The 25,564-nt window shown below is 57.6% G+C and overlaps 3 protein-coding genes across 4 annotated transcripts; 1 reads left to right on the forward strand and 2 right to left on the reverse strand.

The window, feature by feature from the left end:
* Positions 1–13,644: 13,644 nt before the first annotated feature.
* Positions 13,645–15,339, forward strand: LAMTOR4 (late endosomal/lysosomal adaptor, MAPK and MTOR activator 4). 2 transcript variants are annotated; one of them, XM_030006935.2, is made up of 4 exons: positions 13,645–13,738; positions 13,960–14,064; positions 14,399–14,516; positions 14,963–15,339. In XM_030006935.2, the coding sequence occupies exons 1-4, from the start codon at positions 13,691–13,693 to the stop codon at positions 15,058–15,060; spliced, it is 369 nt and encodes a 122-aa protein (XP_029862795.1). In that variant the 5' UTR covers positions 13,645–13,690; the 3' UTR covers positions 15,061–15,339. The 2 variants fall into 2 exon arrangements, with proteins under 2 accessions (XP_029862795.1, XP_029862796.1); XM_030006936.2 differs by having other exon boundaries at positions 13,665–13,741; positions 13,984–14,064.
* A 186-nt stretch (positions 15,340–15,525) lies between these two features.
* Positions 15,526–20,217, reverse strand: TRAPPC14 (trafficking protein particle complex subunit 14). The gene is made up of 11 exons (XM_030006932.2): positions 19,813–20,217; positions 19,431–19,526; positions 18,846–18,978; positions 18,686–18,772; positions 18,405–18,525; positions 18,050–18,197; positions 17,587–17,669; positions 17,156–17,319; positions 16,789–16,943; positions 16,515–16,708; positions 15,526–16,267 (listed from the first exon to the last, which is right to left on the reverse strand). The coding sequence occupies exons 1-11, from the start codon at positions 20,215–20,217 to the stop codon at positions 16,114–16,116; spliced, it is 1,740 nt and encodes a 579-aa protein (XP_029862792.1). The 3' UTR covers positions 15,526–16,113.
* A 594-nt stretch (positions 20,218–20,811) lies between these two features.
* GAL3ST4 (galactose-3-O-sulfotransferase 4) lies at positions 20,812–24,901 on the reverse strand. Its single transcript, XM_030006934.1, has 4 exons — positions 24,558–24,901; positions 23,207–23,320; positions 22,707–22,974; positions 20,812–22,242 (listed from the first exon to the last, which is right to left on the reverse strand). Exons 2-4 carry the CDS (start codon positions 23,314–23,316, stop codon positions 21,439–21,441), a joined length of 1,182 nt encoding a protein of 393 aa, XP_029862794.1. The 5' UTR covers positions 23,317–23,320; positions 24,558–24,901; the 3' UTR covers positions 20,812–21,438.
* Between the last annotated feature and the right edge of the window lie 663 nt (positions 24,902–25,564).

A 25,564-nucleotide genomic window follows, 5' to 3' on the forward strand; every position in this document is an offset into this window, starting at 1 on the left:
CCATTATCAATATTTTGAATCCCACTATTCATTGTTTGAAAATGCCGAACTACAGGGGGAACAACTGATTCTCCACGCAAGGTCAAAAAATTCATCACATATACTGCTTTCATGAGTCTATTTGAAGGAGGTTCCCCTAATTCCCCTGTTTTTTGTTTTTCCAAAAAATCTTTTAATACTTTATGAGTACGTTCAATTATAGCTTGACCTGTGGGAGAATGAGGAATACCGGTAATATGAGTAACTCCCCATTGCTGAAAAAATTCCTGAGTCCGTTGTGCTATAAAACATGGTCCGTTATCTGTTTTTATCTGGGCCGGGACACCCATTACTGCAAATGCTTGTCGTAAGTGTGTTTGTAAATGTCGACTTGTTTCACCCGCAAGTGCTGTGGCCCATATCATCAAGGAATATGTATCAACAGAGACATGAACAAAACGCAATTTTCCAAAAGCTGGTACATGAGTCACATCAGTCTGCCATAATTGCAAGGATTGCAGACCCCTAGGATTTACAGCGCCATCTCCGTGTCCAGATAATTTCTGGCACTCAGCACAGGACTGAATGATGGCTTTGGCATCTGCTATAGAAATTTGAAACTGTTTGGCTAATACTTTTGCTGGTTGGTGGAAAAAACTATGAGCTCCATGTGCCTATAAAAGTTTATTGGGGGGTGGCCCAGTCCATACAGGATTAGCTAGTAAATCAGCTCGTTTATTCCCTTCTGTGATCCATCCAGGCAAACTGGTGTGACTTCGCACATGCATTATATAATAACACTTTGTCCGTTGGTTTAACAAAAATAGCAACATCTTAAATTTTTCAAACAATGTAATGTTATCAATTTCTTTCAAATAAGCCCGTCTCAAGCGTTTTACTACACCTACCACGTATAAAGAATCAGCAATAACATTGACCTCAACATCCTGCCACTTTTTAAATACTTCTACTACAGCTTGAAGTTCCACCACTTGGGGGGAGCCTTCACATGTGACAATGTGATTTTTCCATACCTGACCTTCTTTCCAAACTACTACTGCCTTTCCTGTTTTTCCACTGCCATCCGTAAATACTGTAGGACCATCAGTAGGTAACTCTGCACACAATTCTTTTTCTTCTAGTTGTATATTTTGTAGCAAGGTAAACATTTTATGTGCAGAAAGATGAATATCTATCTTTCCTTTGAAATCTGCAAAAGCAATTTGTAAAGTTAGACTATTCTGTAGACACCATTGTAAATATCCTTGAGTCAAAGGAACAACAATCATGTGTGGTTCTTGTCCACAAATCTCAATAATCCGATGTCTCCCCTTTATAATTAATTCTGAAATCATTTCAATTCGAGAAAATATGGGTTTTCGGGCCTGATGAGCTAAAAAGATCCATTCTATTATTAACAAGTCTTTGTGACTCCCCTCCCATTGATATATGATCCCAAGGGGTTGTTTTTCTCGGTTTAAAATGCTAAGATTAATGTCAAGATTTTCTTTAATCCTAAAAGCCTGACTCTGGGATATTATATCTGCTATCTGTTGTAATGCTTGTTTACCTTGAGGGGTCAATTGTCAAGGTGCCGTTAAGGTAGTGTCGCTCCGTAACATTTCAAATAAAGGGGTCAAAAGCTCATTATCTATTCCCAACAGCGTTCGAACCCAATTGATTGTCCCCAGTAATTTTTGCACATCATTCAATGTTTCAATCTTGTCTGTAATTTCCAGTTTTTGTGGAACTATTGTTTTTTCTAAAATCTTCCAGCCTAAATATTTCCATGGTTGCATTTTTTGTACCTTTTCTGGTGCTATTTTTAAACCAAAATCAGACAATTGTGTAGTCAATTCTTTGAGCTTTTCAGATAACTCTCTTTTCTCTGCAATCAAGATATCATCCATATAGTGATAAATAATCAAGTCTGGATTTTGTTGTCTAAACCCTTTTAGAGCTTGGGATACATAGGATTGGCATATGGTTGGAGAATATTTCATTCCTTGTGGCAGAACTACCCAATGATAACGTTCCATGGGTTCCTGTTTGTTTATGGTGGGGATAGAAAAGGCAAATTTTTCTGCATCTTTTGGGTCTAGATATATTGTAAAAAAACAGTCCTTTAAATCAATAATCAAAATGTTCCATCCTTGTGGAATCATAGTAGGCGTGGGTAACCCTAATGGAAGGGCTCCCATATTTTCCATTACTTCATTTATTTTTCTTAAATCATGCAACAGTCTCCATTTCCCAGATTTTTTTGGAATGACAAAAACTGGTGTATTCCAAGGGCTCGTGGTATTCACCAAGTGCCCCTGTTCCAATTGCTCCTGTACTAACTGTTTCAGGATGGCGACCTTAGATTCAGTCAGCGGCCACTGATCTACCCAAATCGGTTCCTCTGTTTTCCATTTTAGTTTTAGGCACGGTTGCCCGTCAATGGCCACGCCACAAAATTGTCTCCTGTACTAAGCACACATCCCATTTGACTTAATGCATCCCTACCTATCAGGTTCATAGGGATATTGGTTACATAAGGTTTGATATAAGAAACTGAATTTTGACAAATCAATTGAATCATATATTTGCTTTGTCGAGTTTTTGATAATCCTCCCACACCGAACAGTTTCGAATCCATCTCAGAAAGCTCCCAAGTAACAGGCCAGTCCTCCCACGACAGAACTGTTACATCTGCTCCAGTATCCACTAATGCTTGTAATTTTATTTTTTCTGGCCTGTTTTTTGCCTTTTGTAACTCTACTGATATACTAGGTTTTGTTTTATTGATCTCCATTGACCACATAATTTGAGCTTCTAATCCCGTAGATCCCAACCCTGCATTGCCACGCTGCTTATTAACCTTACATGGTACATTTGATTTAAAAGGGACTAGCTGTGCAATTCTACTTCCTTCCTGTATCGATACTGGTGGAGACGGCGTCCAAATCATAGCATAAATGCGACCTGTGTAGTCCGCATCAATCACCCCGGGAAGCACAAAAATTCCTTGTAATGATATACTAGACCGTCCCAACAACAGGGCACTAAGCCCATTACCTAATGGTCCTTGTGCGTTTACTGGCACACGGTGTACCTGAGAGTTCCATAGGGAGATGGTTTCTATTGTTGAGACATCCACTCCGGCACTTCCAGCTGTTCGGGCTGGCAATTCTGCCAGACATCCTTCTTGGCGCCGTTCCGGGATCCTTTCGGAGCTGTTGGGGTCATCGCACCGCTCCTCGCACTGTTCCTGTAGTTTCCCGGCGATTGAGTACCTCGGGGTGGCAGAGCTACACCTTCACTTGTAAAACGAGATCTACATTGGTTAGCATAATGTCTCCCTTTATGACAACGAGGGCATATATTAGGCTCAACTTCCAGTTTGTTTCACCCCTCTTTACACTGAAATTGCAAATGTCCCGGTTGTCCACATTTATAGCATTTCTTAACATTTTTTGTATCCATTCGCATGGCTACAGCAAAAGCATTGGCCATTAATGTAGTTTTATGCTCCAAAGACCCAACTTTGTTACAGGCCTCTATCATATCTACTAGCGTCACTCTTCCTGGCATTGATTGTAGTATTTTTTTTACAGTCTGGATTTGCATTTTCCACGGCCAATTTTATTATCAATGCTTCTTTGGCATCAACATTATCTATTTGCTTTTCAATAGCATCTCGCAGACGATCAATAAAGGACATATAAGGCTCTGTATTACCCTGCCTTATACTTGTAAATGATTGTTGTCGCTTTCCAGCTTCAGGCAAGGTTACCATTGCCTTCAGAGCTAAGGAAGCTGATTCTTGTAATACTTCCACCGGTAGCCTTGCTTGCCTATTGACATCTGCAAAGTCACCAGTCCCCATCATTTGTGCAGAAGTGATCATATATCGTGGATCTCCTTCTGGGCGGTCCAAATTTTTTAGTGCTGCTAAATCACATAATTCTGCCCATTTCACCTTCCATAATAGACGCTGAGTCGGGGTTAAAATCATAGTAGCCAACTGTGTACAGTCAAAGCCCGTTAAAATTTGACCAGAAAATATATTCTCCAATAATGCCTGACTAAATGGAGCAGACAGTCCATTAGCCATTACTGTTTTCTGTACTTCTTCTATTAAATCCCAATTGAAAGGTTGCCACACGTTTGGGGCATTCTGCCTGACTGTAACTGGAAAAGCCACAGGATTTAGACCTTCAGTTAACATTTTATCATTTATGTCCTTCCATCACTTTTTTATAGCTTCTCCTGGGGATGTATCTGCCTCATAGGGAGGTGCAGAGGGGATAGGTCTCTGCTCGAGAGACAGGTTACTTAAAAGTTGATTGTTGCCTTCATTAATGACATCTCCCTCGGTGTTTAATTGCTCATCACTGTCCGAATTATTTACCACCTCGCCACACACACTTTTCTCTTTTTCCGGGGTATTTTCAATTGAAATTTTTACAGCAGCAGCCACCTCCTTTTCTGCCTTAAGGGCTTTCAACGTTTCCAGCACCAGTCTCCACGTAGCGGAGATTTTCTGAGCCTTCACGTCCCCACACGATACAAAGTCCCAAATTACTTTTCCCATTTCTTCCCAATTTTTAATTTCAAAGACTCCTATATTCGAAGTGGGGGCACCATGGTCCTTAAGCCATTTCAGCATCATACGTAAAGTATTTGAATCATATTTAACTCCTCTCATGGAGACGATATGCGAAAGCATTTGTACAATTGCCCCTTCTTCCACAGACATCTGGGCACCCATTTTAATCTTTCTAGCCGCTCACCTTACTTCCAAACGAGCAGGTAATTGATCTCCCGGGAGAAAGTTGTCCGCTCAGTCCAGCTGGCTAGACGACCGTTCGGCTAGAGTCTCCTCCAGACGCACTTCCAGCAATTCCAGCGTTTTCTCGGCCCGCTATCACGTCAGGGTCACCATTTGAGGAGATTGAAGTAGACGGACGCCTGTAATCTTGAGAGCGGACAACAGACGACACTTTATTGCTAAAACACACACATACTTATAGTCACATATTCTGCAAAGTCACTGTACACGCGCACAAGCATAAAATATGATTGGTTATATCAACACTGTACACGCACATAAACATAAGATATAATTGATTATACTAACTCTGTACACGCACATAAACATAGGACATAATTGGTTATACCAATTAAAACACGCGAAACTTGTCTCAGTCTAATTGGTCAAGATAAAATGCCGAATTGAGGTTCTTTGTGCCAAGTTCCCTTTATCGTGGAATGTGCACCTGTGTTCTTCTAATTGGCATCTTTCTTTTTTAGTCTTCTTGTTTATTCTGTTCAAGGTCTTCTAAAGGCCTCTGGAATGCTCTCGCGGCCAATGTTAGCTAAATATGTGTCCACAGGAGCTGCCGACGCAGCCCAGAAGAACGCCACAAAAGTGGACTGACCGGAACCTGCCGAGACCGATCCACGCTTTAGAGCTCCGAACACAAGAAAAGAAGCACCTGATTGGCACCGGGACAACGAGTACGGGCATTCAAGACCCTAGGGACGGCGCCCGAAGCGCATGCCATGCTCCTCCGGTGCAAAGCGCGATGAGGACATCGAGGCCCGAGGAAGGTCTAAGCACAGAAGTCAGACTACACAAACTACAAACCACCACAGACACAGGCTGGAACTGCCCAGCCCAGCACACACAGGTCTTGTGCTGAAAAGCAACCCGCTCCCTTCGTCTGCCCAAACAGGACTACCCCTGGACAGCCCTCTCTCCTGCAATAACTGTAGAACCCCTCCCTGCAATTCCCAGCTGTGTCCCTCCCTCCCAGCCTCTCCCCAACCTGGGTTCCTCAACTTAGCTTTCAGAGGGCCGAGGGTCTGAATCCATCATCCAGAAAAACCACACCGGCTCACTTAGATGTTCCTGCAGTCGCCAGGCTCCTCTTCATCATCTGCAATGAAGACAAAAAAAAAAAAAAGCAACAAAATCAGAAGGGGCAGTAAGTAATCCATCAGCCAACACCAACTACTTTCCCAACCCCCCACTTAATCACACACACCACAGTGTTACGCTTACCCGCTCATTCCAGAGTCAGACCCTGCAGCCATCATCTCTCATGGTACCTAAGACAGCAAGACACACAAAATTAGCATAGCAGTCGTGAGAAGTCACCGGCCCCACGCTCCTCCTCCCTAAGCCACAGCTCACCCGAAATGCTCATCCCATTCCAAAGGTGGCCCGCACAGCGCCTACAAAACAAGAAGGTAAACGCTTAACTGAGCAACCACATAATACTTTGATATCAAACACCAACCTGGCCCACAATCACCTCACCTTCTCAGACTGCTCATCAGCCTGCGACTTCACCCCTCCGACGCTGCGTGCTCCACCTGCCAAAAACAAACAACAAGGGATGCTTCCAACTTCGCCAACAATACGACACCTCCAAAGGAACAGTTCCTTTAACCCAGTAGTCACAGCTCACCTTGCCCATGTTGCCTCCAGTACCAATGGCCCGCTTCGCTCCTTGCTTCGTACCTTCAAAATAAAAGAAAAAAAGAACCCTATCAGCTAGTCATAGAGCCACCGGCCACATCTTCCCTCCGACTCCACTCACGGACCCACCTTCTTACGCTGCTCCCCTCCCCTCCTCCGTCGCTCTGTGGCACGCAACTTGTCCCTCTGCATCTGAAAAAAACCATATTGAACGAGTCACCAAGATGCAGAGCAAGAGCTTAACAACTCCAGAGATCTTGATTCCATCTAGGAATACCATCTGGAGTCCAACTACAGCCTGCCATCTTAGAGGAAAAAAAGAAAAAAAAAAAAAAAGAGGGGCCAAACTTTAAGCCCATCACAGGCAAGACTTAACACCTTAGAGACTCAAATCTGCTTCATTACCCCTCAACAGCCCATGCCACATGGCTCCAATCGTCTTCGTAAAACACTATCAGCACAGCTGTCCAGAAAGCCCGCCGACGGCTACTAGAGCCAAGATTACTGTACAACCCTCGCCTAAACAATCAGGTCAAATCAACATGTCACCCACAGACTCTTATTGCTGTTCCACCTACCCCTGACTCTACATCCCCAGGCAGAGCAGCTCCAAGCCAAACACACCCATGCACAAACACACACAACACAGAACACTACCAACAAGGTGATTCAAAGAGAAAGAAAACTCTCAGCAATAAGAATGACTCCCGGATGGGAGTTGCCATCCGGCAAGATGACCTACAGCATCCAAAACCACATAGCGAGGAGGCTCTATGACAGCCCCAAAGAAGAAGAGGTAAAAGTAACGGCCCATTACAAGATGGTACTGTCAAAACCAAGATGATGGATGTGTAAGAAGCCTGTCATCAAGACCTAGGAACATCAAGATGCAGGGAAGAACTCCCAGTCCAAGATAACACAGTGCTAGAGAGCAGAGCTGCCAAAGCAGCCTGGAGGAGCGCCGCAAAAGAGAACCAGTGGCAACCTTCCGGCACCAATCCACGCTTCAGAGCTCCGAACGCAAGAAAAGCACCCCCCAATTGGCACAGTGCCAATGAGGAAGGGCATTCAAGACCCTAGGGACGGTGTCCAAAGCGCATGCCGTGCTCCCTGGGCGCAAAGACTGATGATGGCATTGAGAGCCAAGGAAGGTGGAAGGCACAGAAGACAGACTACGCAAACTGCGCACCACCAAGGACACAGGCTGGAACTGCCCTGCCCCCGCTGGTCTCGTGCTGAAAAGCAACCTGCTCCCTTCCCTTGCCTAAAGGGCACTGCTCCTGGACAGCCCTCTCTCCTGCAATAACTTTAAAACCCCTCCCTGCAATTCCCAACTTCGTCCCTTTCTCCGAGCCTCTCCTCAGCCCTGGTCCCTCAGCTTAGCTTTCAGAGGGCCGAGGGTCTGAATCCATCATCCAGAAAAATCACACGGGCTAACTGGGATATTCCTGCAGTTGCCAGGCTCCTCTTCGTCATCTGCAGGAAAAAGAAACAAAACAAAAAAAACCAAGCCCAAACCAAACCAAACCAGAAAAGGGAGTAAGCATCCCGTCAGCCAACGCCAACTACTTCCCCAAGTCCCCCGCTCCTCACAAGCGCCACCGCATTACGCTTACACACTCATTGCAGAGTCGGACGCTGCGGCCGTCGTCAATCGTGGTACCGAAGATAGAGAGACACAAACATGAAGAGTCACCAGCCCCACGCTCCTCCTCGCTAATCCACAGCTCACCTCAAACACTCATCCCGCTCCAAAGGTGGCCCACACAGCGCCTACAAAACAAAAGGGAAAAGCTTAACCGAGCGGCCACGTAATACTTTGCTATTCAACACTGACCCGGTCGACGACCTCCTCACCTTCTCAGACCGCTCACCGGCATGCAGCTTTGCAGGAGACCTTATAGCAGACTTCACAGTACGTAAAGGGTGCCTATAAGAAACCTGCAGAGGGACTTTTTACAAGGGTGTACAACAATAGGACAAGGTGGTAATGGCTTTAGTCCTAAAGAGGGTACATTTAGTTTAGGTGTTAGGAAGAAGTTTCTCACTATGGGTGGCAAGGCACTGGAACGGGTTGCCCAGAGAACCTGCGGATCCTCCCTCCCTGGAAGCATTCAAGACCAGGTCAGATGGAGCTTTGAGCAACCTGGTTTCACAGAAGGCGTCCCTACCCATTGCTGGGGGGGTTGGAACTAGGTGATCTTTATGGTCCCTTCCAACCCAAACCATTGTATGATTCTATGACATTCAAATCCAACTGCAAAACTCTTCTGAGAAAGCCTGGTGAACCCTCCTCCCTTTCCCCACCAGTCCCAAAACTTTAGAAACCCCTTTTCTTCTCCTCAACTGTCAGGAAAGGAACCCCACTGCTTCCCGACACCTCCTGCCCTCAATTTGCACCCCTCAACCCCCTTCATTGGCTGCTCCTCAGGAGCCGCTCTTCTGAGCCACATCCCAAATTCTGGGGGCACCTCCTAACTTGCAACTCCCCAGAGACTCTGAGCTCTGCCACATGCCCACAAAATGAAGTTAAGTCCTAAGGTTTGTAATCTACGAGGGGCCTGCCACAAGCTGCAAAGGTTCAAGGGACAACATTGCACTCTGTGGGCAGTGAGAAAAGGCGACGAAGCATCCCAGACCCTGAAAGACACTGTGCCTTAGGTCCCTGCTGCTTTCTCAAGAAATACTAAAACTCCATATACAGATGCATACAAGAGACTCGCCCTAACCCCTGCTAAATGCTGTCACCATCCATCCTCTTCAGAAACATAATATCAACAGCTTACACAGTATACAGCAAAACTGGTGAAAAAAACAAGGTTACGTTTTCAATAAAGTCAGGAATTCCAGGAAAACAGAATGCATGAAGAATTAAAAAAAAAACCAAACAAACAATGCATACTATTAAGCCATCTTTCTACCCCTGAACACTCAAAACAAAGTTACTGACCTGGAAAAAAAAAAAAAAAAAAAAAAGCTGCATACAGGTGTTACTTTCTACTACTACACGTGCTGCTGAACCTTGACTGGTCCTGAAGGTCTTACCTCAGACAGACCCCTCTTCCCAAAGGGCTCAAAAGCTACAAAGGACTCAAGGAAGAACTGAGCACCAACACCAGAGAAACCCCGGAGCACAATGAGCTTCCTTAGCAGAGGCTGTGGCTCAAATACCCCGAGCCTCCGCCCACCACCCTTAGCACAATCACCTGGGAAAGGGGAAGGGCAAACCACCAGAAGTTATAAAGTCAGCTGGAGGAGCAGCAGCACTGTTTTCACCTGCCTTAAATTTACAGCAAGCAAAGCCTTGAACAGAGAAAGTAACCGCTCCAGGAAATGACACTACTTGCTCCTGTACTACAGCTAGACCTATTGCATCAGTAATGTGACCGGGTAGGGAATTAAACTTAATTTTTCTGGGGTGTAGATAGAAAATGATAGATGTCCTTCTAAACTATGTAAGAAACTAGCTCATTAAATGCAATGACGATGTTGTTATCAAAATTGATGTGCTTTAGTTTCCTATAAAAAAGCCAAAACGCTCTGGGGTTATGCTTCATTTCTAGCAAGACTGTGCATACCACCTAACTTCTACCAGAACTACCTTCTGGATAGGAATGAATCAAAAAGCAGAATTAGATCCCTTAAGAATTCCATCTCCAAAATATCTCTGGTTGCAAAATAAATTATTTACTGTGAATAGCCAATGATTCAGAGTCACCCTGAGCGTGTCTCCAACTGACTCCCTTAACAGAGGTACAAGAGTCCCAAAGCACGAAAGACACCAAAAAAACATGGAAATACACAGGGGGGACCAGGCAGCAGCCATGCCCCACAAGGACAGGCCGGGGGGGGGGGCAACAACGCCCCCTGCAGTCACGCAGAAAAGGGTCAGCAGAAGCCACGCCCCCCACGGTTTACACGGCGGCAGCAGCCACAAATGACACCAAGAAAACATGGAACTTCAGGGACACATGGCCGGTGGGGGGAAGGGGGTGACGCCCCCACCAATCAGCATGGGAAAAAACTCACATGGAAGGTGGGTTAGATGGATAGTTTGGGGTGGTAAGATATGTGCACAAGAACATGCACAGGCTGGGGGGGGCATGCATGAGGTTTACCTTCACCAGGGGGTCCACCCAGGTAATGCGCAGTAGGTAGACTCGTCTGGGATAATCTGCAACAGCAATTCCACTCTGGGTTCTTGACCCAACACCAGATAATCCACACTGCCTGCCCCATGGAGGGGGTGCTTCCCACAGGATGGGGCATCTGCTGAGCATCACCACACCCTTACGACAACACATCTGAAAAATTAAAATCACAAATTGTATTTCAGCATATTAAAAAAATAACACCAAATGAGTAGAGGAATTCCAGCAAAGGGAGAGGCTAGCAGGTACCCTAATTAGGACTCAAGCTAAACAGGTCAGCTCACAATACAACACATCCTTTAGAAGGTAGACTGATGAAAACTGGTTTGCTGCTAGATAACTGTATAAGTGAGATTTGATAAATGATCATATATTAACATTATGGTTGAAACAGTAGACAAAGGGTAGTTGGGGACATAATTACAAAACTGTAAAGTGATTAACTAGTAATTATTCATAAGTTTTGCAGTTCTTTGCTCTTATGACTAGATGTTCCTGTACGCTAGATGAGAACAATGTTGAAACTGACCACATGCAATTGAAACTGCATTAAGCTTCAAGATCAAAGAATGAGGACAAGAATAAAGACTTCGAGGACAGCCAACAAGAACTTCAGATGGGTCGGTGGTCGTAAAAGCAGCCCTTTGCCTCAAATGGATCCTTCATTGTGCATGATCGGATGTAGGCAGTACTGTGATAATCAGTTATCATCATTTTTATGTATATGTATACTAATCTGATTAATATGCAATTAGTTATTCTATATAACCTGTTTGTGCTAAAGCTGTGGTATGCATGCTAGGTGGAACTATCCCCCATGCATCCAGCGCTGCAATAAAGAATGCCTGCTTTCTAAAACTCCAAAACAAGTCTTAGAGAGTTTCTTCGACCGGCTTTTCATTTTCAGAGAGGTGCAATTGCAACAAAATGAGTCCAAAGGGGGCTTACTGAGCTAAAAGTGTGCTGCAGGGAAAATCTAAGACCTCGGGAGACATTGTGACGGTAGCAGAGGGCTTCTGAGAGGGACAGGCAAAAGAAGGCTCGAGGCCATGATGAAGTCCATAAGGGATTTGAACAGACTACAGATGTCCTCAGGGGACTAGGGACTGAACAGAGGTATCCTAGCTAGTGTAGAGGACAACATGAGCATTCTGGAGATGAAAGATGGCATCAGGAAAGGTTCTCAGGGAGGGAGAAGGGTGCAAAGTGCACAACAGAGCCAAAAGAGGGCTGTGGGGCACAAGAATGGCCTCAGGAGGCATGATGATGGGAGAAGAAGAGTGCTGAGAGTGAAAGACAGAAGGCAGCTCTGGGACACAATGCAAAACTCGGGAAGGTGTCCCAGCCACGTACAGATGTCCTCAGGGGATGAGAGACTGAATGGAGACATCTGAGATGGCAGTGAATAATGTAAGAGTGCTCTGGGGCACAGAGAAAGCCTGAGGAAGGGCTCTGTCTGAATAAGAGAGATACAAAGAGGGCTGCAGAGCTCGAAGGGTACCACGGGGCACGCGGACAGTCTCAGGAGGCGTCATGACAGGAACAAGAGGGCTCTGGGGGTGGGGGAAATGTGGACACAGAGACAAAGGATTTCTGACACACTGAGGTACTCAGGAAGGGATCTGAACAGAGTACAGGTGTCCTCAGGGGACCGGGGACCGAACAGAGGCATCCGACATGGCGGAGGGGAAGGTAACAGTGCTCTGGTGCACAATGAGAGCCTGAGGAAGAGTTGTCTCTGAATGAAAAAGATACAATGAATGCCTACTGCAGGACTAAAGGATGGTCATGGAATGTAAGGACACTCACGGGAAGCATCGTGACAGAAACAGAGGGGTGCTGAGGTGGCCAGAGACACAGAAGAGGGTTCGAGGGCACAAAGGTACTCGGGAGGGGATTTGAACAGAGTACAGATGTAATGAGGGAGACATTGACCCACTGGAGTCAAGCAAGATGGAGGAGAGGATAAAAAGACCGCTCTGAGGAAGAGATGATGTTCTGACAAACTGAGAGGGGTACAAATGATGCTCCAGAGATAAAAGCGTGCCAAGGAGACCCTATAAAGCCTCAGGATGAATTGAGAGAAAAGAAAAAAATAAGAAACTTACAAAGCAACGGGTTATGTGACAAACACAAAAGAATTAAAAAAAAAGGATAGAGAGCTTGATAGAAGTAGACATAGAAGGAAAAATTAAAAAGCTATGAGGTCCAGGACAGACATGAGATGGGGCACAGAGTCAGTGTGGGGGACACGGGATGGGACACAGGGTCAGGGTGGGGGCCACAGGATGGGACACGGGGTCAGGGGGACACGGGATGGGACACGGGGTCAGCACAGGGGACACAGGATGGGACATTCGGTCAGGGTGGGGGACACAGGATAGGACACGGGGTCAGCGCGGTGGACACAGGATGGGACATGGGGTCAGGGTGGGGGACACAGGATGGGACACGGGGTCAGGGTGGGGGACACAGGATGGGACACGGGGTCAGGGGGACACGGGATGGGACACAGGGTCAGCACGGGGGACACAGGATGGGACATTCGGTCAGGGTGGGGGACACAGGATGGGACACGGGGTCAGAGTGGGGGACATGGGATGGGACACGGGGTCAGTGCGGGGAACACGGGATGCGCTGTGGGGCTGCTCAGAGGCCGGGGTCTGCGTGTCCCCGCCGTGCTCCTGAGGACCCCGCGTCCCCCGGGGCGCTGCCCGAGGGGACACCGTCACGGGGGCCCGCGCGCCGGCCCGCCGGCGGTGCAGGCGGCCCCTGCGATGGTGACGCTCCGCCCTCCCCCGGCACGCGGGCCCCGCCCCGCCGCGGCGGGACCAATAGAAGCGGCGGGACCCCCGAGGAGGGCAGGGTCTGCAGATGGGAGGGGACTCGTCGTCCCTCGCGGCAGGCGGCTCCCTCTATGCAAATACAAGCCTGACTATTTGCCCGCCCGGAAGCGCTCGGGCCGCGCCCTCTCTCACCACGTGCTTTCCCAGCCGGCTCCCACTGGCGGGCGGGCCGACGGGGGCGGGACCCGCGGCGGCTGCCGAGGGAAGCGGGGCGGGCCGATGACAGGCGGAACACTGCGCCAATGGGGCGGCGGGGCGGGGTGCGGCGGTCACCTGACCGGGACGGCGCCATGGTGAGTGCTGCGGCGGACGCCGGGAGAAAGCGGGAGGGAGGAACCGGGACCGTGGGGCGGGACTGGGAGCGCCGGGATGAGGGGCACTGGTGGGGACTGGGATGGCGGGGGGCGCTTTGAGGCACCGGGGGCACTGGGGCATGGGGCTGGGGGGAGCTGGGGTAGGGGCGCGCTGAGGCGGGAGGAGAACCGGGGGGCCCTGTGCCGTGTGGGCTGACGGACCCCCCCCCTGCTGCCCCCAGACCACGGCGCTGACCCAGGGGCTGGAGCGCATTCCGGACCAGCTGGGCTACCTGGTCATCAGCGATGGGGCCGTGCTGGCGGTGAGGGCGGCGGCACCCGCTCCCAGAGGCCTGGGGCGGGGTCCCGGGGCAGGGCGGGGGGAGCGGGGGGGGACACACACCCGGACACTTGGGTCCCTGCGGGGCGGGAGGGGAGTGCAGAGGGGACACAGAGGTACTCGGAGGCACCTGGGTGCCGGGACGGGGGGGGGGGGGTGGACAGACACCTGGGTCCTGGGGGGTGGAAGGGGTACCCGGGTATCTGGGGGTGGGGTGTACCTGCGTATCTGGAGGGGGGGTACCCGGGTATCTGGGCGCAGGGGTGGGCTCAGACACCCGGGTCCCACTGACACTGTTCCCCTGCGCTGCTCCCCAGTCATCAGGCGACCTAGAGAACGATGAGCAGACAGCCGCCATCCTCTCGGAGCTGGTGGCCACAGCCTGTGGGCTGCGGCTCCAGCGCGGCCATGACCCCCCCTTTAAGCGCCTCTCCGGTGAGTGTGGGCTGTCCCTGGGGTAGCCCTGACCCCCACGCCACCCCCAGGGTCAAGACAGTGCACCCCAAACTGTCCCCAGGGTGGTGCTGGTGGCCCTGCCATCCCCCAGGTGGCCATGACTGCCAGGGGGATAGCGGTGGTGCTGCTGTCCCCCGTGTTGTAGGGGTGACCCCAAGTTATCCCTCCAGTAGTGGTGGTCCCACTGCCCCTAGGGTGGCTGTGACCCTCACACTGTCCTCGTGCTGGTGGCCCCACTGTGCCCAGAACAGCCCCGACCACTGTGCTTGTCCCTGTGGTGGTGCCCCCGCTGTCCCAGGTGCTCTCCCCAGGGTGTCAGTGGCCCCGTGCTCGTCCTGTCCCCAGGGTGGCAGTGCCCCCAGTGTGCTTGGGGCGCTGGTGTTGGCCCTGGTGGCCCAGTCCCTGTGCTCACCCTGTCCCTGCAGTGGTGTTCGGGGAACACTCCCTCCTCGTCACTGTCTCTGGACAGAAGCTCTTCGTGGTGAAGCGGCAGAACCACGTCCAGGAGCCCGTTGCCGTCTGAGACGCACCCCCGCTGTCGCCAAGGCGGGGGACAGTCCCCCTCATCCCCACTGTCCGCAGGGCCTCAGGGTAGCGGAGGACCGGCTCCCCTGTCCCTGCTGGCCCCAGGGCCCTGCAGCGACACCCAGTCGCGTCCCTGTCACCTCGAGGGCCTTGGGGACTGGTCCTCCATGTCCGTGCAGTCCCCAAGGCCACGTGGTGTTCCCCGTGTGCCTCGGGTCCCCACAGCATCACCACACACACACTGTCCCTCTATTGAGGCAATAAATTATGTCCTGGACCCCCCCCATCTGGCTTCTTTGCGGGGGGATACAGGTCCACTCAGGACAGGGCACAGGGTGAGATGGGTCCCTCACAGGAGAAAGGCAGGCAGAGCCCTTTCGGGGGGCTCCTGCTCCCCCCACTCCCACGCCCTGCAACACCCCAAGTCACCCCAGCATCCCCCGGTGACAGACTTGTCTCCATGTCCAGGCCAGCGCTTTATTGGCACGCGCGCACACACACACGGACGGCAGCCAGTGCGGAGACAAATAAATAACAGGGAGTGGAGGTGCCACCCACATTGGGAGGCACGGAGACATCCCCATCCCCAGCGGGGAATGGGGGTTGGCAGTGCAGGACCCGCTTTTGGCTCTGCGCCCCAAGGACAGGTCCCAGTGTCCTCCATGGCCTCAGGGAGAGGTCCTGGTCCCTTGTTCCCCCCATCCCTCCTCCCACCCCAAGCAGCCAAATTCAAGGCAACGCAGGAAGCCGAAGGGGTGTAAACAGCGCTGGGACCAGCCGCAGGACGTCCCCCCGCTTCCCTCATGCCACCCCCATCCCCAGAGCATTGTCACCCCTAGGCTGGGGACAGACCCCTGTCCCCATTGGTACCCCGATGGCACGTTCCAGTCCAGTCCCAGCGAAGCAGCAGGTTCATCGCCTGGGAGTGCGGGGACAGAGCCCCAGGCCCCTGTGTTCTGCACCCCCCCCCCCCCCCAAAGCTTGTCCCCTTCCAGTGCAGTCTCCAGGACGCAGCAGGATTTGTCCATCCCCATTGTCCCCCAGGTCCCCATCACTTGACAGGCTCCACAACCAGCACCTTGCACTCCCGCTTGGCAATCTTGTCCAGGGACAGCACCGTCTTCTCGGAGGGCAGGTAGAGGGGACGCCCCACGGGGGACCCCACCGGCGGGGTGATGGCACGTCGCTCCATCACGCTGCCTGACCTGGGGCGTGGGGAGGTGATGGGGGCTGCCCCGGGTCACCCTTGTCCTGGGTGTCCTCCCTGTCCCAGGTGTGCCCCAGCCCTGTCCTGCCTGTCACCCCACCACATTGCCCTTCTGCGTGCCCCCCCAACCCTGCTCTGATCCCACCACTGTGCCCATCTTGCTCCAGGTGTCCCTTCCAAGCGTGCCCCAGGTGCTCTGCCCATCCCATATGTCCCTCTGCCAGGTCCCTGCTGTCCCCGCGTACCTCATGAGATGGCTGCGGGACGGCTGCTGGTGGGAGAAGGACTGGGACCGGCCCAGCCCAGCCTGGTGCCGCTCCACCAGGTCCCGCACGGCCGGGCTGCTGGGGCTGCTCTTGCGTGACACGGGCCGGGCCTCGGGTGGCGGGTTGGCCACGCTGGCTGTGAACTGCAGCTTCAGCTTCATGTGCTGCGACATCTGGGGACAGACAGGGGATGCAGTGACACCAGGCCAGGCCCCAGCGTGGCCCCAGGGGCCCCGCAGCCAGACGACCTCACCTCAAAGAGGCCAGCCCGCAGCGCCTGGAAAGCCACACGGATGGTGAGGGCACTGCCCTTGCGCGAGTAGCCCAGGTTGTTGAGCGGCGTGTGGCACACGATGGCATCCAGCGCTGCCTGCGTGGCCCGGCGCTCCTCCCCAGACAGCTTCTTCCCTGCGGGGACCACCAGCGCGGCGGGGACGGGACCGCTGGCCCCAGCCCGGCCACCTCCAGCACCTCCTGGCTACAGCTGTCCCATCCTGGCTGCCCCCCTTCCCTCACCCCATCTGTCCCCCTCTTAGCTACACCCAGAGGCACCGCCAGCCCCTCCGATCCGCCCCCCGCCCCCTCAGTCCCCTGCCAGGCCCCATCCCCTCTGTCCCCACCGGCCGTGGCGGTCTCAGGTGTCCAGACAAGGCGCACGGCCAGGAAGTCCTGGAGGTCGTTGAGCAGCGTGTAGGTGACAGTGAAGCGCTGCCGGGCCCGCACTGGGGACTCGCAGGCAGCCGTCATCACAAAGCGCGGCCGCTCCAGCCGGATGCTCGGCAGCCTGAGGATGGCAGGAGTGTACTGACATGGGGATGGCCACTGCGAGCCACAGGGACGTGGAATTAGCAACGTGGGACGGCCCCGCAGAGCCCTGAGGATGTGGGGACAGGGACATGGAAATGGCCACGTGGCAGCCCCAAGACACGAGGTTAATGGCACAAGCAGGGGCAGGGATATCTCTGGGTCCCCCTCCTTGGGGCAGGAGGATCTGGAGGTCCCTCCCTGCTTGGGGACAGGGCACCTCAAGGACCCTCGGGGTGGTTCTTACCGGTAATGTGTGTAGATGCTGCTGGTGAAGGGCAGTTTTGGCGTTGACCACTGGATCACGGCCACCAGTGGGACCTCCAAGCCCTGGGTGCGGTGACAATGGGTCAGGGATGTCCCTGTCACCACCGCTCCCCAGCAAGAACACTCCCCAACATCCCCACATCCCCCGGCTCCCTGGCAAAGGCAAACACCTCAGGGTCCAACAAGGACGGTCCCCCACAGCAAGGATGGTGGCCCCACGTCCCAGCCAGGGTCGACTCCACTGCCCCCAGGGGAGGACACCTGGACAAGGGCAGCATCCCTCAGGCCACCGACCAGGACAGTGGCCCCTGATCCTGGCTCAGACATCTCCCAACTAGGAGGGTCCCTGCGCAGGATGTCCCCCAATGTCCCCTCATGCCTGGCCTCGGGGCAGTCAGCCCTAGTTCCCCCCAGCCCTGAGGGTCCCCCCAGCGTTCCCTCACCTCTTTGGCGTCCTCAGGGGGCCTCTCAGGTGCCTGGAGCTGGAAGAGGAAGTTGTGCTCCTCGAGGGCGCTGAGGGCACAGGGGCAGGCCGAGCCAGCGCCGGCCATGCGGCAGAAGGCACCCACAGGCACCTCGCCTGAGTGGTGGCTGCAGGACGGGCGCGGGGACAGCTCAGTGACACGCAGGGACCCGCGCTGCCAGCCCAGGGCTGGCAGTGCTTCCCTGGGGTGGGGCCAGGGACACAGCACGGTCACATCCTGAGGAAAATGGGGGGCCCCATGGGGTCTGGGAGGCAGCACGGCCACGCCCCGCCCTCCACCCTAGGGACGGTCCCCAGGCTGTCTTGGCACTCACCAGACATCATCGACCAGCAGCACGGACCCATCGGGCATGACGGGCAGGTAACTGGCATTGAAGTTGGGCAGGATCTGCACGTCCCACAGCGAGATCTCCTCCTGGGACCAGCCGTTGAGCACTGGAGGATGGGGACATCAGGGGACAGTGCAGGGAACGCTGTCGTGGCCCCCACCAACCCATGTCACATCCTCCCCAGCTCCACATCCTCCGCTCTGCTGCAGCCGCCCCACAGATGCCACCCCTTTTCCAGCCACCTTGGGACTCCTGTCCCCCCTCACCTTTGAGCACAGTGAGGTACTTCCCAGACACGGTGAGCTGGCGGCATCGCACCACAGGTGGGGGCAGCACTGTCAGCAGGGTGCTCACTATGGGGACACAGGTGGTCAGGGGACACGGGACGTGGGGATACGGGGAGAGGGGATGCGGGGACACTCCTACCCTGCGCCTTGAAGGCCCCCTGCTCCTGGCGGAAGACGTGCGCAGGTGCCCGCGTCTGCAGCAGGCTTAGGTACCCACCGCCCTCCTGCAGCTCGGGCGGCTCCGTGTCCCTTTTCCACACTGTCACCACAATCTGCGGACAGCGGGGACGCAGGTCACAGCTGGCACAGGTCCAGCCCTGAGCTCCCCCTCTCTCCCCACAGCTCCTCCTGTCCCCCACACCTACCCCAAGTGGCTTTCATTGACCCAGAGGCGGGCGGGGGGGGGGAAGCAGGGCTGGATCCTGCTCCCCATCCCATGCCACTACGCTGTCCCAAAGGTCCCCAGAGTATGAGCAAGGCCCCCTCCGGTCCGCAAATTCTACCTTGCCCTTGATGGACCCAGAAAGGAGGACCAGGCCTAGATCTCTGTGCCAGCTCTGTGGTCCCAGACTGTCCCCAAGATCCTGTCCCTGATGACTGCATATTGTCCCCAACATCCCCTCCTGCCCTTGGGGTCCCCACGCTGTCTCTGAGGTCCCCTCCCATCCCCAAGGTCCCCACGCTGTCCTCAAGGTCCCCTCCTTCTCCCTGAAGGACCCCTCACCTTGGCCTTGACGGTGCCAGGCGGCAGCTTGTCGAGGGAGATGGTCAGAGGGAAGATGACCTCGTCCGTGGACACGATGGGGTCCTCCACCGGTATCTGGGGACACAGCAGGGCTCAGCACCACGATGGCCCTCAGCCCCATCCCCCTCGTTCTCCCCTGTGCCACGTCCTCCCCTGGCCTTTGTCCTGATGTCTGCCCGCTGCCCCTCATCCCCATGTCCCCCTTTGTCCCCACATCCCTCTTGTTCCCAGGTCCCTCCCGTGCTCCCACATCCCCTTGTCCCCCACATCCCTCCCGAATCCTCCCTTGTCCTCCTGTCCCTTCCTGACGCCCCCTTACCCCCATATCCCCCCCCCCCCCCCCCCGGTCCCCATCACCCACCCCGGCAGCGGGGCGCCCCGGGGGGCCCTGGCTGTGCGTCAGCAGGGCCCTGCAGTCCCGGAAGACGGTGGGCTCCGGCGAGGCCCCGCTGCCGGTGCTGTCGCCGGTGCCATCCGGGTCCCCGTCCCCATCCCGGTCCCCGCTGGCCTCCGTGCCGCCGGGGCTGACGCTGGCCAGGGCGGCCAGCGAGGCAGCCAGCTCGGCCCAGGGCGGCCGGCCCGGCCCGGTGCCACCGCCGCTGCCGGGGCGGCAGCGGAGCACCAGGAGGAACCGCACGGTCTCGCCCAGGTAGAGGTGGTTGCGGCGGGGCAGCGCCCGGTACCGGCCCGGTTCCCCCGACAGCAGCTCCCGGGCCGCGAACGGCACCGCCGGGAAGTACATGAAGTAATCGCACTGCGACTCCATGGCCACCGGCCCCGGGGGCGAGGGGCTAAGGACCGAGGGAACCGGGGGATCTTAGAGGTGAGGGACAGACCCAGGGACGGCGGGACCCCAGGGATCGGGGCGGGGGAGTGGGGGGGGGGGTCGGGCGGAAGAGTCCCGGGAGCGATGCCGGGGCACCAGCGGGTTCCGGGCCAGGGGAAACCCCGGAGACGAGGGGCCCGGGGCGGGGGGGGATGTCGGGGGTGGGGACGCCGGGCCGGGTCGGACGTGCCCGGAGGGTCTCCCGGAGCCAGGCCGCGCCGGGGCAGGTGCCGGGAGCTGGCCGGGCCGGGAGCTCCCGGGAGCGGGTCCGAGTCCGGGTCCGGGTCCGCGCGGCGCTGCCGGTGCGACCGGGCGCGGCTGGGAGGGGCGCGCGCAAGGCGCGGGACCGATCTCCGAGCGCCCTGGTCGGGTCGGGCAGTCGAGGGCCGAGCACATCGATGCTCTACCTTCCGCACAGGGACCAATCGCCACCCGGAGGGGCGGGCCTTCCTCTCCTGCCGCTCCTCGCCAGCTCCCCCGAGGGGGCGGGGCATCCCCGCCGACTGACTGGCAGCAGAAGCACCCAGTCAGCGGTCTGATTCCAGTCTTTATTGCCATAGTTACCACAAAGCGAGCCTTGATGAGGCGGGGCCTGCGCCAGCCCCTTCCCCCAGGAGGCGAGGGGACCGTGATCCCCCCCCCCCCGGGGCGGGGGGCCGTTACCGGGCCCTGGTAAACTGAGGCACGGAGCTGTACCGTGGCGGGGGAACCCTGATCCCCACCGGGGCGGGGTCGTGGCCATTGCCCGGCCCCGGTAAACTGAGGCACGGATCTGTACCGTGGCAGGGGGGAACCCTGATCCCCACCGGGGCAGGGGGCCATTGCCCGGCCCTGGTAAACTGAGGCACAGGGTGGTACCGCGGGAGGACCCCGATCCCTGTCGGGGCTAGAGGTGGTCATTACCAGCCCAAGTAAACTAAGGCACAGAGCTGTACCGGGGCAGGGGGTGGCAGAAAACTCACCCCAATCCCCATCGGACTGCAGGGAGGGGGGGCAGCATTACCCACAGCAGGTAAACCGAGGCACAAAGTGGTTCCATGGGGGGACCCTGATCCCCATCGGGGTTAGAGGGCCCGTCGCCCAGCCCAGGTAAACCAAGGCACGGTGCCGTTCCCAGGCCGCGTACCACTGCCGGGCCCCCCCCCCCCCCCCCCCGCCCCACTACCCCCCGGGCGGGACGGATGCATTGCCCCCCCCAAACTGCCGTCGGTCGAGGATGTCCTTGTACTGCAGCTCGGGGGTGGCGAGGCGAGCGCAGCGCTCCCGCTCGGCGGGGGGCAGCCCGGCCCGCAGGGCGTACCCCAGGATCTGAGCCCGGCCGGGGGGCTGGAAGGGTCGGAGGCGGCCGTCGGGGATGGCGCGGGCGGGCAGGGGTCCGCCACCCTGCAGACAGTGGTGTGCCAGGGCGGTGCGGCGCTGGCGCAGGCGGGCCACCTCCTCCCGCAGGCGGGCGGCCCCGAAGGCCTCGGCCCGGCGCCAGAAGGAGCGGTTGAGGTGGGTGTAGAGCGCCCAGTCGAGGCTGTTCCAGGCCCGCAGGCGGGCGGCCTGGGCGGGCGAGACGCGAGGGCCATCCCCAGCGGGGCGGCCGTTGTGGGCGAAAGCGGCCACGGCCTCCTCAGGCCAGCACAGGGCCTCGCGCAGCAGCACCAGCGACTCGTCAAAGTGCTCGGCCAGCAGCACCAGGGCGAAGGCCCGCTCCAGCCCCGCCAGCGCCGCCTCCACTGCCGCCCCGTCCTCTGCCGCCGGCAGCCCGAAGTCGAACCACTGCAGGTTGCGGGCGTAGTGGTTGCCCCGCGCCCCGGCCTCATAGAAGCGCCCCGGGGCTGCCAGGAAGGCGGCCAGCGAGGGGGCCCGCCGGAAGGCCGGCGCCACAGCCCGGTAGTAGGCAAAGGCCGACTCGCCCAGCGTGCCCGGGTCCCGCACGATGGAGAAGTAGAAGCTGTCGTTGGGCATCACCTTCTGCACCTGGGTGGGAACCGCGGCGGCGGCTCGGCACCCCACCGGGGCGGCTGCCGGCTGTGCCCCCCCTGCCCCCAACTTCCCCCCGCTCCCTTGGCTGTCTCCCGGATCCCCCAGACGCCTCCCGCCTCCCCCCGGCCTCCTCCATCTCCCCCAGAAAACCCCTTGCCCCTAGACATCGTCTGCCTCACGAGAGGGTCCCCCATCTCCTCCAGACGTCCCGTGTTCCCCGGGGCATCCCCTGGCTCTGCCAGACAGCGTTTCTCTTTCCAAATCTCCCCAGACCTCCTACATCTCCCCTTGATGTCCTCCACCTCCCTCAGATGCCCCCAGCCCCAGCCATCCCCACCCCAGCCCTGTCCCCCACCTCTCTCCATCCCACATCCCCCAACCCAGCCCGGCTCCCCCACGTCCCCCCATCTCCCACCCACAGCCACCGCATCCCCGCTGTCCCCCCGCACCCCTGGTACCTCGGTGAGGTTGAAGCGCATGTGGTGGCAGATGATGTCGAAGTGGGGACCCCCCGGGCGGTACCCCTTGACCCGCTCAGCCCGGAAGGGGCTGGGGTACCCGAACTGGTAGCGGTGGGGCAGGGCGAAGCGCAGCCCCCGCGCCTCCCCAAAGCGGTGCAGCAGGTTGACCACGCTGCTGCCCCCCGTCTTGTGGGTCTTCAGGAACACCAGGTGGGTGCGGGGCTGGCAGGGCGCCGGGGGGCGGCCGGCAGGGGCCACAGGGGCCCTGAGGACACGCGGTGGGGTCAGGGGGTGCTGGTGGGGACCCCCTGTCCTGCCTGGCCCCAGCTGTCCAAGGGGACAGGGACCCGTCCTGCGACCCCCATCCATCCAGGAGATGCCCGAAGGGTCAGGGACCGGCGTCCCACCCCACCTGGGACATGCCCTGGGTGAGGTCCCAGGGGATTTTGGGGGTGCAGCGTGTGGTGACCCCAGGGGCCTGGGGGGGGGTGTCTCACCTGCGCTGGAATGGCCCCCCCAGGAGCTGCACCGTGAAGCCGATGGTGACGCAGACCCCCAGGGCGGCCCCCAGCGTGTGGAGCCGGCAGCAGGCGGGTGGCAGCTTCATCCTCCTGCGGGGACACGGCGGCTCAGGGGACCCCAGCATCACCTTCCTGGGGGGACACTGGGGTCTGCCACATCGGGGTCCCCATGCTCCCCCCAAGCCAGTCACATCCCGCCCAGGGGGGACAGAGCCCCAGGACCGCCCAGAGCCACGTCGTTGCGCCGGGGGGGTCTGCGGGGGCGTTGGGCGCCGGCCAGCCCGGCCCCACCCGGGGACAGCTGGGGCCGTTACCGGAAGGGGACAGGGACTGGCCACTGCCCTGGGGAGACCTCTGCAACCCCCATCCCTCCCTGTGCCCCAGGACCCCCCTGTGTCCCCAGGCCTCTCTGTCCCACTCCAGCAGCTCTACTCCCCCCATACCTCCAGGAAACCCCTGTATCCCCCTGTCCCCCTACAGGACACCACACCCCCCCCCCCCCCGCCCTTGTCCTTTCCAGGATACCCCTGTCCTCCTCCAGGAGACATCATCCGCCCCTACAGCCCCTGTCCCCGAGATGCCATGTCCGGGACACTCCATGTCCCCAGCCACATCCCAACATCCCTCCTGTCCCCCCTGCTTTGCTCTGGGACCCCACATTCCCCTGGGACCCCTGTGGCCCCAAACCCCACGTCCCACTCACCCCCTATGTCTCCCTGTACCCCCCCACCCCGTTCCCCTCCACAGCCCTGGGCCGCCTGTCCACCTACCCTGGCCCCATGTCCCCCTAGCCCTGCCCCAGGGCCCCCCCGGCCTCCCAGGCTGACCCCCAGACCCATGTCTCCAGGACCTCCTTGTCCCCTGGGTCCCACTGACCCCCCCCTGTCCCCAGACCCCTAGGTGACCTAAGCCCTGGGTCCCCCACCCCCCCATCCCCTTACAGCCCCCTGTGCCCTCATGTCCTGCACAGCCATGTGCCCCCCCCCCCGGACCCCGAGTCCTACCAGGACCCTTGTCCCCTATGTGACCTCACGGTCGCCTCCTCCCACTGTCCCCAGTGTCCCCCAGACCCTGTAGCTTCCCAGATGCTGCTCCCCCGGGGCTCCCCCTCAAGTTCTGTGCCCCTGCCTCATGCCCCATGGACCCCCAGCCCCGTGTCCCCTCCGTGTCCCTCGTCCCTCGCGTGTGCCCACCCTGGCCCCTGCAGCCACCCGGACTCCCAGCTCCCTGCCATGCCGACTCCCCGTGTGGTGGTGCCTCCCGACCCTCCGTGCCCTACGGGGCCCCCCAGTGTCCCCCCAGGTCCCGGGGCCCCCCCCGCACTCACCGCGGACGCGGGGACCGCTCGCTCAGCCCCGCCGCATCCCGCTGCGCTCCGGGGGGGGCCGGGGGGGGCTCAGGGGCGACCCGGGGCTCGGCACGGGGGGGCTCCGGCCGCCTCGGTGTCCCGGGCGGGGAGTACGGCCGCCCCGGTCCCGCTGTCGGGGGAGCAGATGTCCGGGGGGGTCTCGTCCGCTGGGCCGGGGGCTCGGGGGGGGCCCGGTGTCCCGGCGGCTCCCGGCGTCCCGGCAGCTCTCTCGGTCTCCGCGAAGTTTTCTCCTTTGTCTCCCGCTGTCCCGCCCCGCCCCGCCGCACCGGGACGGCCCCCGGTACCGGAACGGCCCCCGCGCCCCCGCCCGGATACGGCGGGACGCCCCGGGACCGGCCCCGGCCCCGGGAGCGGGACGGGCCCCCCGCCCCTCGCCCCGCGCCCTCGCCCCACCCCCCCGTAGCGGGACAGAGCCCGGGGGCACCGAGGGCCGTTCCCGAGCATGGCCCGGGGCCAAGAGCTGCCCCTGCTCTCCGGGCTGCCGGGCTGGAGCAGACTGGGAGCACTGGGAAGGCTGGGGGGGGGGGGGGGGGGGGCGCTGGGGGGGGACGCTGCAGGGCCTGGGGGGGCACTGGGTGTCGCAGAGAGGGCACTGGGGCACACAGGGACAGGGCAGAGGGAGAGGATGGAGGGGTAGGATGGACAGAGGGATGGAGAGAGGATGCACGGACAGGACGGGCAGGGGGATGGAGGGAGGACACACAGACAAGTGGGGGGGTGGGGGGACACATGGGGGGCAGAGCTGGGGCAGCAGGTCAGGGGGCACCCCAGACCACGGGAGGCCACGGGAACCCCCAGGCTGTGCGGGGCTTTGGGGCATCCCCAGGCTCTCGGAGGTGCCAGGGCCAAGTGAGACCAGACGGGCCCCAGTGTTAGGTGGCTACAGGGCCTGTGGGGTTTCCCCAGAATGTGGGGACCTGTGGGGACTTACAAGGTGCTGTAGGGGAGCCGGGGCTATAAGGGCC

The sequence above is a fragment of the Aquila chrysaetos genome, unplaced genomic scaffold (genome assembly GCF_900496995.4).
Source record: "Aquila chrysaetos chrysaetos unplaced genomic scaffold, bAquChr1.4, whole genome shotgun sequence".
Lineage (NCBI taxonomy): Eukaryota > Metazoa > Chordata > Aves > Accipitriformes > Accipitridae > Aquila > Aquila chrysaetos.